This window comes from Mastigoproctus giganteus, chromosome 4 (assembly GCF_048544385.1).
Source record: "Mastigoproctus giganteus isolate SK-2022 chromosome 4, ASM4854438v1, whole genome shotgun sequence".
NCBI classification, from domain to species: domain Eukaryota; kingdom Metazoa; phylum Arthropoda; class Arachnida; order Uropygi; family Thelyphonidae; genus Mastigoproctus; species Mastigoproctus giganteus.
This window is the reverse complement of record NC_143578.1, coordinates 201,431,763-201,444,112: the sequence shown is the minus strand read 5'-3', so window position 1 is coordinate 201,444,112 and position 12,350 is coordinate 201,431,763. Positions and strand designations below refer to the sequence as shown.

General features: G+C 34.9%; 1 protein-coding gene across 2 annotated transcripts in view; it reads left to right on the top strand.

Moving 5' to 3' along the window:
- Nucleotides 1-12,350, top strand: part of Ctl2 (Choline transporter-like 2) — a 387,011-nt gene that overhangs the window by 129,758 nt on the left and 244,903 nt on the right. For both annotated transcript variants that reach the window (XM_090371991.1, XM_090371992.1), the window contains exon 9: nucleotides 11,340-11,396. In XM_090371991.1, coding sequence (XP_090228117.1) covers nucleotides 11,340-11,396 — 57 coding nt within the window. The remainder of the gene's footprint in view (nucleotides 1-11,339; nucleotides 11,397-12,350) is intronic.

Sequence of the window (12,350 nt, the reverse complement as noted above, 5' to 3'; positions counted from 1 at the left end):
TAGGCTTCATATAAGCGGAGTACATGGCTCAGTAAATGAAGTTTCTGATAAGTACTGGATTGTTCACACACAACAATTGTTGTTTGATGGTCCATCTGCATTTGGAAAAGCCTGTTAGTAAAATGTTGTATTTGGGCACAAAACATGAGCTTGGGATTAAAAGTTATCCCTTGGTATGAGTTCAGAGGCCTCTCTAGCCGAGTGGTCAGGAGTGGGAGTGCAGTAGCACATGCTGTTTGAGTAGACCAGGATTCAAACCCCTGACTGCTAAATATGGTTGATCTGCCAACCTGCATTGGACCAGGTGGCATATTATGGTCCATTCCTTCAACATGAATTGTTGAAGATAATGGCTGCACTTTATCTTTTTTTACCTTTTATGAGTTGTGACTATCAGTATTTCCAGATTATTAAGAGAAACAGACTTCAGCAGGGTGATTCTTCAGCAACTACACTACTATGGCTGTTTGGTTGGGGTGATATTAGTATCACGCCAACCAAAACTGAAAACACAGTTGATTAAAACTGATGACACAGTTGATATCAGCACCTTGCTGATTTGGCCTTATTCTTGTGAGGATTTTTAGATCATCTACATAACAGATGATATCACTGTTTTCCTGTAGAAAGGGAGCAAGTATGGCTACGAATAATAATCTGGAGAGGATGTGCTCCCTTGAGGTACTCCTGCTGAAATTTTTCTTGACCATTTATCTGTTTTGATTATTTGGAGAATCACTTCTTTCCTGTAGAGTAGAGTGGCACTGATGAACCAAAGTACATTACCTGTTATGGTGAAATAATTCTCAAAGAAATTGATCACAGCTGGGATACTTGCAGCATCAAATACTACTCAGAGGTTGATGCACGAAGTGCAGCTATTAAATAACAGGACTATTGCAATAAAATAAATATAATGAAGTATTTCTTACCTTACAAATTATCCCCCACAAAATAATTTCTTTTGGCTTGCACATACGGTTCAATAGGTTTCTTCTAAGCACAAAACATTTCTGGAAGTGATCTTCTGTAAGCCCTTTAACACTTTAGCCATTTTTTCCTGAATATCTTCAGTGGACTAAAAATGGGTTCCCTTAAGTACACTTTTCAAGTTAGAGAAGAGAAAGTCTGAGTAGGGTGCATGTTCACATACAGGTATTTATTTTTTGGCCAGAAACTGGAAAAATAGAGTGCACTGTGTACGCATTGTTTTAATGGAGCATCCACTCATCCTTCCACAATTGTGGTCTCTTCCTATGAAATTTTTGCTGCAGTTATGTCAGAACTTCAGTGTAGTATGTTTGATTGATGGTCTGATTTGGTGGGACATATTCAGCCATAATTCCATTAATATCGAAGAAAACAAGAAGCATGGTTTTCATTTTTGATTTTGACATTCTTGTTTTTTTTTTTTTTTTTTTTTTTTTGTCTATGGAATTGTTTTGTCTTCCATTTCATTGACTGTCTTTCAGTTGTACTGGAACAGCTAGCTTTCATCACAAGTAATTACGGTACTCAATAAGTCTGGATCTTCAATTTTTTTTCAAAACAACTTCACAAAGTTGGGGCCTTCTCATTTTTGATCTTCATTCAAAATTGGCACCATCTTGGCACACTTTTCTTGTGCCTAAATTTCCAGTTAAAATTTGTCTGTTTCTTTGTTCATATTGAGCTCTGATGCAACCATTCTAATGCTTAAACAACAATCACTTCTAATCTGTATCCTTACCTGGGCCACATTTTCATCAGTTTTGATGAATACTTGGACAGCTTGGTCATCCATCTTCCATGTGAGCTCTTGACATAGTATCATCCCCATAAACTTGACCTAACAACTCATAACTTTCAATTGGTGTTTTCTTTAGTTTTGTTAAAAAAAATTAAGTTGATTCATTGTTCGATTCTTTTGTCTGTCATTTTTCCAGTAAACTGAAGAAACAAAGTAATGAAAACCTGTCTCACTGCAAAAGTAATGAGTGTGTTGCAACATGACTTGTAAACAATTAGGTAAAGGTTCAAATTCAACTGCTGTGCCTTTGTTTCACAGGTAGTGCTTGGTGTGTGATAGCTATGTGGGTAGTCTTGTTATTTAATAGGTACACCTTGTAGATAATTGCCACTTCCTGTCTTGATTCCAATATGTGAAGAACTTTGGTGATGGTGTATGTTTTTTTTTCTTTCTTTTCTTTTTTTTCTCTCTTCCATTTCATTGATTGTCTCTTAGTTTTGACCATCTTTCAGGTGATGGTGACTGAAAAATTGATGATTGTCTATTTTCTGTGGCTCATGTAATGGACGTTAGAAGGACAATTTGGCAGGACCTTGAACATAGTTATTGTTTAGGAGATTGTCTTTTTTTTTTTTTTATGACTTTAAACAGACTGGATGGAACTGGTTAACAAGAGAAACTCTTGGGTACTTAGGGAGTAGCCTCACTAAATTGTGATTCCACATTGGGGGAAAGTAGTGTTCAAACAATTCTTTTGACTATAGCAAGCAGTGATTTTATTATGTTAGTAAATGAAAGTTTTATGTTTCAGAAGGTCAGTAATCAGCAGTGTTATTTATTTTTTGGTTGTGATATAAAAAAATATGATATTATGAGCATGTTTCTGGTATCAATTATAAAGTGGACTTTTTGTAGTATAGAAATGAGTCCTGACAGTTAAAATAAGTAACATTTACTTTCAAACGAAAATGAATTCGCACACACACAATGCACATTCATATTATGAGAAACTTGCTAATATACAGAAGTTGAGTATTGTGTAGTTCAAGTTCAGAGTTTGAGTGATGAATTGACAACAGGTAGTCTTAGCAAAATATTGGAATGTTATTAGTGCTTATTGTGTATTGCCTCTTGGCTGGAAATTGAAGTTGACTTTTTAAGATAGAAAATTTTGTAGTTCTGTTTTTTTTTATGGTTTAGTAAATTTAATTAGTTCATTTTTTATGAAAGTTGCTGGAATTTTATAATAATATATCATTTTAAAGGAGAAATGCACACAATTTTGAGGGCAAATAGCTAACATTTAAAATGGTACAAACCTAGCATAGAATTAATATAAGGAGAACTCCATAGAATGTCTCTTTTACATCAGTAGTTCAAGGTGAAAAGGGTACAAGGGTTATAATATATATACATGGGTTTGCACCAAAAGTCAAGGTACATGTTTAAAAAGAAAAGCTTGAAAAATATATTTAGGAACCTATATTTTTATTATTGTTTTTTAAAAGTAGAAGGAAAGTTTTAATGTGATAATCATTAAAACATTTTCTAACCTTGCTATCTATCAGTTAATTAAATTTTTGAAGAGATAGTTTATCTTCCTGTTAAAGAAAGACCATGTTCAGCTTAAACAGAAATATAATGCTACATGTTAAACTAGCTCTGAATCCCCAAAAAAATCCAGCGCAATTGAAAGAAGGCTTTCAAATGTTGAATCAGAATTTGCTTTATGGGAATGGTTGGACCAAATAACTCCTTAAAAGATTTTAATTATTTCATGCAGGACAGTGCTCTTCACTTTATTCCTTTGCAGTTTGGGAATCCCTAAATGAAAAATTACGAAATGGGTGGATTTGATGTTGTAGCCAGATTAAAGATCATGCCTATGTCAGGAAGCCTTGTGCCATAGTGAACCCTGAAATCAGTGAATAATTCACCAAAATGTCCATATAATTAAATGTCATTCAATAAAAATATGCCAGAAAAGGCTGCTTTTATGCATTATGGCTAAAGGATACCATTTTGAAGTTTGACATTTAATTATATGGACATAAAACATTTTTGGTTTGTTGAATAGTAAAAGTTTATATTATAGAGTTTCTGTACTTTTCTAGAGCCTTTAAAATAAAAGTGTATCGTGACTTTTAGCTCACCCAATCAATATATGAGTGGTTTTCAATCGGTGTGCCGCAAAACCATTCTAAGTGAGCTGCGAGATAAATTTAAAAATTAAAAGGAAAATTTTTAAAATGTACTCCTATGCACTATCACCTGTTTGTCAGGAGTTAGTGCCAGTTGGATATAATAGAGAAGTTATTATAAAGAGATAGAATTTGTCTTCTATGCATGGCCTCAACATGATTCTGGGAATACCTACTGGAATGCCCCTCTGGTGGCATGGTTTATTTGTTTATAGCCTCCATTTAGCTGTCACCTTGCTTTCAACTTGCTTTTTCATAATACCTCAGCATTTCTAACTTCAAGAGACACTAGCATTGGAAGAAAATAGCAATTAAGGTGAGAATTCCATAGAGAGAGTGATTCCCATAATGGGAATGCTCAAACTAATTCTATGCAGACCAGTGCTGCCTCCACATAATTATTACAATGGACATTACATTTTTTTTTTATGAGAACCCCAAGCACGAGAGGTATTAGAACCAATAGTACTTAGTGACATGATTGAGAAGGTGAAAGAAGATACTTGTTGGTATTAGACTTGGATTTCTGAAGATTGTAATTTAGAGGGTAATACTTATGAAGAGAGGTTTTCCAGAAAAAGACAGTTGAATGAATAAAAGAAAGAAGAAAAGTTGGTTCTGTGAGTTTGAAATTGGACAGGAAAAGGATGTTGATTGGGTGCAGCACATGTTCGGACTGGTTTGTTTGGATGAGAGAGCAGAAATTAGAAGACAATTCAGAAGAACAGTGCCCATGGAAATATCTATAGAAAAGGCATGTAGCAGAAACAATGTCTATAAGACAGAGTGGAGAATTTTGTATTACCTTATAATACCTTCTAATTGAATCATTTAATTTAATTGTTACTTTTTAATGATTAATTAGCCACCCTAAAAAGTAAAATAGAAAATTTCATCAGAATGCATGAAGGAAAATGCTGCAATAAGGATTATATTGGGAGGCCCACAAGTGATAAAAGACCGCTTGATTTAAGTAGGAACATGCAACCGAAAAGGTGCAAAGTTATCTGAAAGTATACGGACAGTTTTTTTTATTATAAAGTTTGATTTTTTTTTTTTTTTTTTTTTTTGTGTGAAGAATAGGGCTGCCTCTACCCTTGTGCGTCGTTTGCTGTGAAAAACTTTCCAACGATGCCATGGTTCCTAGCAGTTTGAAAAGATATTTAATCAATAATCATGCGAATCTTGTGGATCTTGAGCTATTCCAAAAGATTACTTGAACAACAACAACAAAAAAAAAAATACGCAATCTATTTTGAGAAAAGAATACAAATTTCTGAAAAAGCTCAGATTGCTTTTTATTAATTAGCAGAAATCATTGCATTGCAAAAGAAACCACACATCATAAAGTCCCTTATTTTGCCAACTTGTCATTTGATTGTCAGAACATTGTTCAGTGCTGATGCTGAAAAGAGAAATTACTAAAATACTCCTATTGGATGATGCTATTCGAAAAAGAATAATAGATAGGTCTTCTAACATTGAGGAACAAGTATCCTTCTTCAAGAGGAGTGTTTTCATTTACAATGGGTTTCCTCAGCCTACAAGTTATTTCTTATTAGGAATTTTTTTCCTGCCATAAAGTGTGATTCTGGGTGTCTTGGTCGGTTAAGCCTCAGGCTGTCATGTGCTCCCGTATTCCATCCATCCATGCCCTCCTGGGTCTTCTACTTCTTCCAGGAGGTATCCATTGCAGGATAGCCTTTGGATATCTGTTTTCTTGCATCTGTTTTACCTACCCATACCATGTTAGATGCTTTTCTTTGATGGTGTCAGTAATATAGTGTCAGTCACTTCCATTTTTCCCCTTATGTCTTCATTCCGTTTTCTGTCTCTTCTAGAAGTTCTTGCTGAGCATCTCCAAAAATCCATTTCTCTGGAGAGCAATTTGTTTTCCGCTTGCGTATTCATTGTCCAAGTTTCTGCTCCATACAAGAGAAGACTTTGTACAATCGTTTGAAATATAAGTTTCTTTGTTTTATTTAAGATATTTTTACTCCACAGAACAGAGTTTAACATGCCATTAGCCTTTCTGCCATCTGCAATTCTCTTATTGATCTCTGCTTGGGATGATCCATCACTTTGTAAGATTGATCCCAAATATTTGAATTTATCGACTTGTTTGATTTTAAAACCTGCAATATTTAGAACGTGTCCTGGTCCTGAAGACAACATTTCAGTCTTGCTAAAATTGATTTTTAGACCCCATTGTTTATATTCCTCAAACAATTGACGACATGCATACTTTGCATCTTCTAAGTCTTGTGCTATCACCACCTGATCATCTGCAAAAAGTAAATTGTGAATATAGGTGTTCTTATTAATCAGCAATCCTATTTTATTGCATTTTTTTGACTAGGATCTTAGGCAGACGTCGATATAAATTTTGAAAAGTGTTGATGACATGCAAAAACTTTGTAATAAGACTTTTGAAGTGTGGAATTCTGGTGACAAAGCTGATCCCACTTTAATTCTGCATCTATTATTCCTGTAAATTGCCTTAATAATGTTAATCAGTCCGAATATAATTAAAGAGGCCTATGCACTCCGGATTCATTACTATAAAATTGAAATTACAGTTGCTCAGAGCGAAACGGATACAAAAATATAGATTGTAACAGGTTTAATAATAGGAAAAAATACATACATATTAGATTAGATACATAAAGCTTTCGGTTATCTAGTTAACCTTCTTCAGTTGATATGAAATGACAATTAGAATGGAGGCGTGTACTGCCAGTCTGGTACGTGAAGCACGTGGCTAATTGTTTGTGAAGTGCTCCACATCCGCTAAGCGAATGTGGAGACTCGGCTATTGCCGAGCACGTGTGGGCAACCCACCACGACATTGACCCACACCGCGATGTCGTGATTGTGGATAAGTCCCGCCATTATCTGTGCCACGCCTGGTTGGAATCGTTAAACATCAAATGCTCCAATACCTCAGTGAACAGGAACAGTGGTTGTCAAGTCCACCCTATCGCTGAAGCGACGATCCTGTCCATTGACAAGCGCTGGCCACGTCCACATACATCACAACCACAGGCTTCAACCTCAAACAATTAGCCACGTGCTTCACGTACCAGACTGGCAGTACACGCCTCCATTCTAACTGTCATTTCATATCAACTGAAGAAGGTTAACTAGATAACCGAAAGCTTTACGTATCTAATCTAATATATATATATATATATTTTTTTTTTTTCCTATTATTAAACCTGTTACAATCTATATTTTTGTATCCATTTCACTCTGAGCAACTGTAATTTCAATTTTATGTTAATCAGTTGTCCATCAATATTTACCTCTTTCAGTGCTTCCCATAAGAGTTTCCTTGGAACACTGTCATATGCCTTTTCAAGGTCAATGAAAATCATAAAGATTTTTTCCCTTTTGATTGGCATTTTTCAAGGATCTGTCGTACTCTTGAAATATGGTCTATACATGACCTCCCGGCTGAAAAACCACTCTGTTCTTCTGATATCTCGATTCGGGCTTCTAAATGGTTCCTGATCCATTTTCCAAGGATCTTTAACAGCAGGTTCAGTATGAATATTCCTCTGTAATTTGAACAGCTTTTCCGATCGCCCTTCTTATAAATTGATGTAATATATCCTGTTATCATTTCTTTCGGTATTTCTTCTCCTCTCAGTATACTATTTTAACAGTTTTTGTATCAGAACAGCCACTCCTCTTCCTCCATATTTCAGAAGTTCCATGTAAACTCCTCCAGGTCCAGGTGATTTGCCATTCCTTCCTTCCTTTAGCAGAAGTTCCACTTCCCTAACAGAAACTTAAGCCTGAGTCTTCTACACCAAAATCCTCCATCGTCTTTGAACTCTTTCCGGTCTTCTTTTAAAAGTCCTTCGTAATACTCTGTCCAGTCTTTCAAAGGTATTAATTGCAAACAAGCATTGTGTTTATTCTGTTTTCTCAAGTCTTTAAGGACCTTCCACGATTCCGCTGATTGCTTGAAGCCCAATTTGCTATTAATAGTTGTGCATTTTCTTTCCCATTCTTCATTTTTCGCTTCTACTACCAACTGATTGGCTATTATCTTCTTTTCAACATAAATGTTCCTATATGCATCATTCCTATCACCCAGCCATTTCTGATATGCAAGTTTCTTTTCCTCTACAGCAGCTCATACTTTCTCTGTAATCCAGGTCTTTTTTGGCTCTTTTTGCCTAGGATTTCATGAGCTATTTTTTTTAACAGTATTTTTTAAATATTTGTAGATTTTTTCAGTATTACCTTTTATCTCTATGTTAATCAGCATCCAGTCTTTGGGTGAAGTTGTTTCTAATGCTGTCGTCCTGGAGTAGGTCAACGTTAAATTGATCCACTTGTAGCATTTCTCCTTCTCTGCATTGTTGGTTGCCCACACATTTTCTTAATCCAGTTCCACCTCAGTGTTGTTTTAACAAGAAAATGGTCAGATCCACATTCGGCTCCTCTATAAATTCTGACATCTTTCAATACATATGTCCCTGAATGTTTTTAAATAATGTAATCTATAACTGATCTAATTTGTCTTGTCTCCTGTGACCAAGTATATTTATGGATATCCTTGTGTTGGAAAAATGTGTTTATTCTCAAGTCGAACTGTTCACAAAGATTGCATAGGCTATCTCTTTTGTCGTTCCTCTCTTTCTCTGCATATCTTCCAATAACTTTGCTATTTTGTTCAGTTCCTACTCTTGCATTGAAATCTCCTATTAGAAATATCTCTTTGTTCTTGGGGATTTTTTCTATTAGTTCTCTTAGATCCTCCCAAAATTCATCCTTCAAAGTATCGGCTGTGTCATTAGTCGGGGCATATATTCCCAAAATACATATTTCTCTCCCATACATTTTCAGTTCCAGTGAAAATGTATGGGAGAGAACAAGTATCCACAAGGCTAAAAAAATCAAATTTCGCGTTACAAGTGGAAAGTCTACTAATATTAGTGGCAAAGTACAACTATTAGCCTTTGTGCATTTTATTTATGGAACTGAAATTACAATTCAATTCTTATGCTGCAAAGAATGCACTAGAGGTAATGACATTTTTGGTACTTTGACCGGCTACTTAGGAAAATTAGAACTTTCATGGAAGTCATTTATGGGTATCTGTACCCCTGGTGTTCAATCAGCAATAGAGTCCATTAGAGGTTTTATTTAATTTTTAGAGTAAGAAAGCCCGATTATGATTACTTATTTCTTTATGCACAGAGAGGCCTTTGTTGGAAGAACACTGGGCACTAGTTTGAAGAGCACTATAGTTGAAATCAGTGTTAGATTTCATGATCAATTAATGGTCAATTACACTATTAATGGCCATTACTGTATTAATGGCCATTACTGTATTAATGGTCAATTACGTTAAATCAAGGCCACTAAAAATTCATCTCTGTAATCAGCTGTGTAGTGCCATGGATGCTAAACATGAATATTTAATTTTGTGTACAGAAGTAAGAAGGTTTTGCATCTGTGAATAAAAGACTAAGTCAAAGTTTTGTTTCAATCAGAAGAAAAGAACAATTTTTATGAATACTTAAATAATGAACTGTGGTGTGTAAGGCTAGCTTATCTAGTGGAAATATTCATTTGAAGAGCTTGAATACCGGTATTCAAGGATGAATTGATAACATCCTTTCTTCTGCAGACAAGCTACTAGCATTTAAGAAAAACTGTTGATTTGGCTGAACAGAGCAAGAAGGAGAAAGTCTTGATATGTTTCCATTAATACCTTCTTCAAGAGGAGTGTTTCCATTTATAGTGGGTTTCCTCAGTCTACAAGTTATTTTTTGGCAGGAATTTTTCCCCGCCATAAAGTGTGGTTCAAGGTGTCTTGGTCAGTTAAACCTCGGGCTGTCATGTACTCCATCCATCCATTCCTCCTTTCTTCCTCTTTTCCTTCTTCCAGGAGGTATCCATTCCAGTATAGCCTTTGGATATCTGGTTTCTTGCATCCATTTTACATGTCCATACCATGTTAAACACTTTCCTTTTCCCTTAATACCTGAAACCAATAAAAAATTTATATATATATATATTACTACTCTCATAACTGATCACTTAGAAGCATTGGAAAACATTGAAAAATGCTTTCCATCACTAAATGTAGTGTTACCCTTCTCATTTGAAGGTTTTGTGTGCTCGCTTACTTAGGTTTCCCCGTTTGTCCGCACTTTTTCTCCTTTTGAGTTCTAGGGTGTGGCTGTAACAGAAGTAGCCAGACTAGGCATAACTCATACTTTTTTATTCTTAGTGTAGTTAGGTCGTTTTTGCCTTTTTCTTTTGGTTGGTTATCTTATTTTACCTTAATATACTTAACATATTCGCCTGTCTGGTATCTAATTCTGCTTTCGTCTAGTAGGTTTTTATAGGATGAAGTCTCGTGTACCCTCAGAATAAAGAGGAAGAAGGTACCTTCCCCTCTCCATCCCGCAGTTTGGACTTTTGCGCTGTGTTGATCATAGAGTAATAACTCGACGCCACAGTTAACTTCTAATCATGCTTTAGTACTTAGCTCTACTACTTTATTTTTTTTTTGCCATTTTATTTAGAAAAATATACGCTTTTTACTTGAGGATATTTACTCTGCTTTGTACTTTTCATTTGGTACTTAAAGTGATTATTATATCGAAGCTTTTGAGAGAAATCTAAATAGGACGGGTACAGAAAATTAAGTCGTTGACTTTAGTGTAAGTTTGAAACATAGGAAAGGGCAGAATTAGCGCTATAACAGTAGCGTTTTGACTAGGTATGAAACCCTTTCATGTCTGTCTCACCTGGCTTAGGGTTCACATTGATTGAAGAAGAGCAATTAGCATCAATTTCATGTGATCAAAGTCTTAAAATGAAATATACTGAAGTTCCTTGTCCTGCCAGATGCATTCTAGATTTCAATCAAAGATGAGTAGTGTGAAATTTCAAATCATGCTTTGAGAATTTTATTGCAATTCTCCACTACTTATTATTGTGAGTTGGGATTCTCAACATTAAATCCAATAAAATGGAAAAACGGATGTGTATTGAAGACAATATGAGAACAAGTTTATCTGAAATATGCCCTAACATATAGGAAACTGCTCACAAGCATAACATCATGCTCAGGTGTCTCATTAAAATATTTCAGTGAAAACTTCCAATTTTTATGTTTGGAAACTAAATAAAAAAATTTTGTGGGCTTTATTAAAATATATTGGTTCTTCCTTAATTGAATATATAGTGTTTTTTTAGTTATGACTATCACATAATTATATTTGATAAAATGTGCCACACAAAATTCACATTGTTTTTCAAGTGTGTCATGAGCCTGAAAATAATGCTTATTTTCATTAAAAAAACACAAAATGCTTTACAGGTGATTAATTTTTAAGTAATTGAATATTTGAATAACTTGCATATATTTAATCATACAGTTGCAGCATCTTCCAGTGAAAAGGGTTTCTTAGCATCTGCTGATGAACAGGATATTTGTGAGTAGTGCTCTTTTAAGCATGAAGGATGGCAAATATGACTAATACCTTGCATCTTTATGCTTTGCATTAATGGAGACTGCTTTTTTTCTTTCTTTTTTTTATAGCTCAGCATGCACTTTAAGTTTTGAATTCTGGCAAAATTATTTTATTTTCTGTTTTTTCTCCTGTTGTCAGCATGCATATTTAAAGCTTTTTTTTTTTTTTTTTTGTTGCAAAATTAGTTTACTGCATTTTTCTTCCCTTTTCTCTTTTAGATATTCTATAGCTGAATTTGTAATAGAGTAAGATTGGCAAGTTTTTGCTTAGTCATTCTTTACTAGCTCCTAATATGTAAATATTAAATGCTGTATTCTTTGTAGCTTATTTTATAACCAGCTAAAAATACTTTTATATATGTGAAGTTAAATGTATAATTTACTAATATTAGAAGTGGCATTATCCAAATACCTGGTATCTTAATGTTGAAATATAGTAGTAGTAAGGGCAAATAAAGCAAGAAAGCAAGCTTCTACAGCATCAGCCAAAAAAAAAAAAAAGTTCATTCATCCATCCATACCCTCCAAGAATTTGTCTAGTTCTCCATTGAATTTATTCGACCTATCCGTTTCCACAACAGCAGATGGAGCCTGTTCCAACAATCAACCATCTTCTGGCTGAAAGGCAAACTTCTGCACATCTACCTTGTAACCATCCTTCTTGAACTTGAATTTATGCCCTGTCCCCCCCCCCATGTGTGTAGTCTCAGCAAGTGAAAGAATATCATTAACATTTAGCTTACTCAATCCAGTCAAGGTGTAAACACCTCAATCAGATCTCCCAACAACAACTGCAGTGTCTCAAGACACTGCAGTTTACAGAACTGAATCCTTTCTAGGTAAGAGCATCCTTTTGTCCTCTTCACCAATCTGGTTGTCCTTCCTGCACCCATTCCAGCAGAGCTACAGTCTTCTT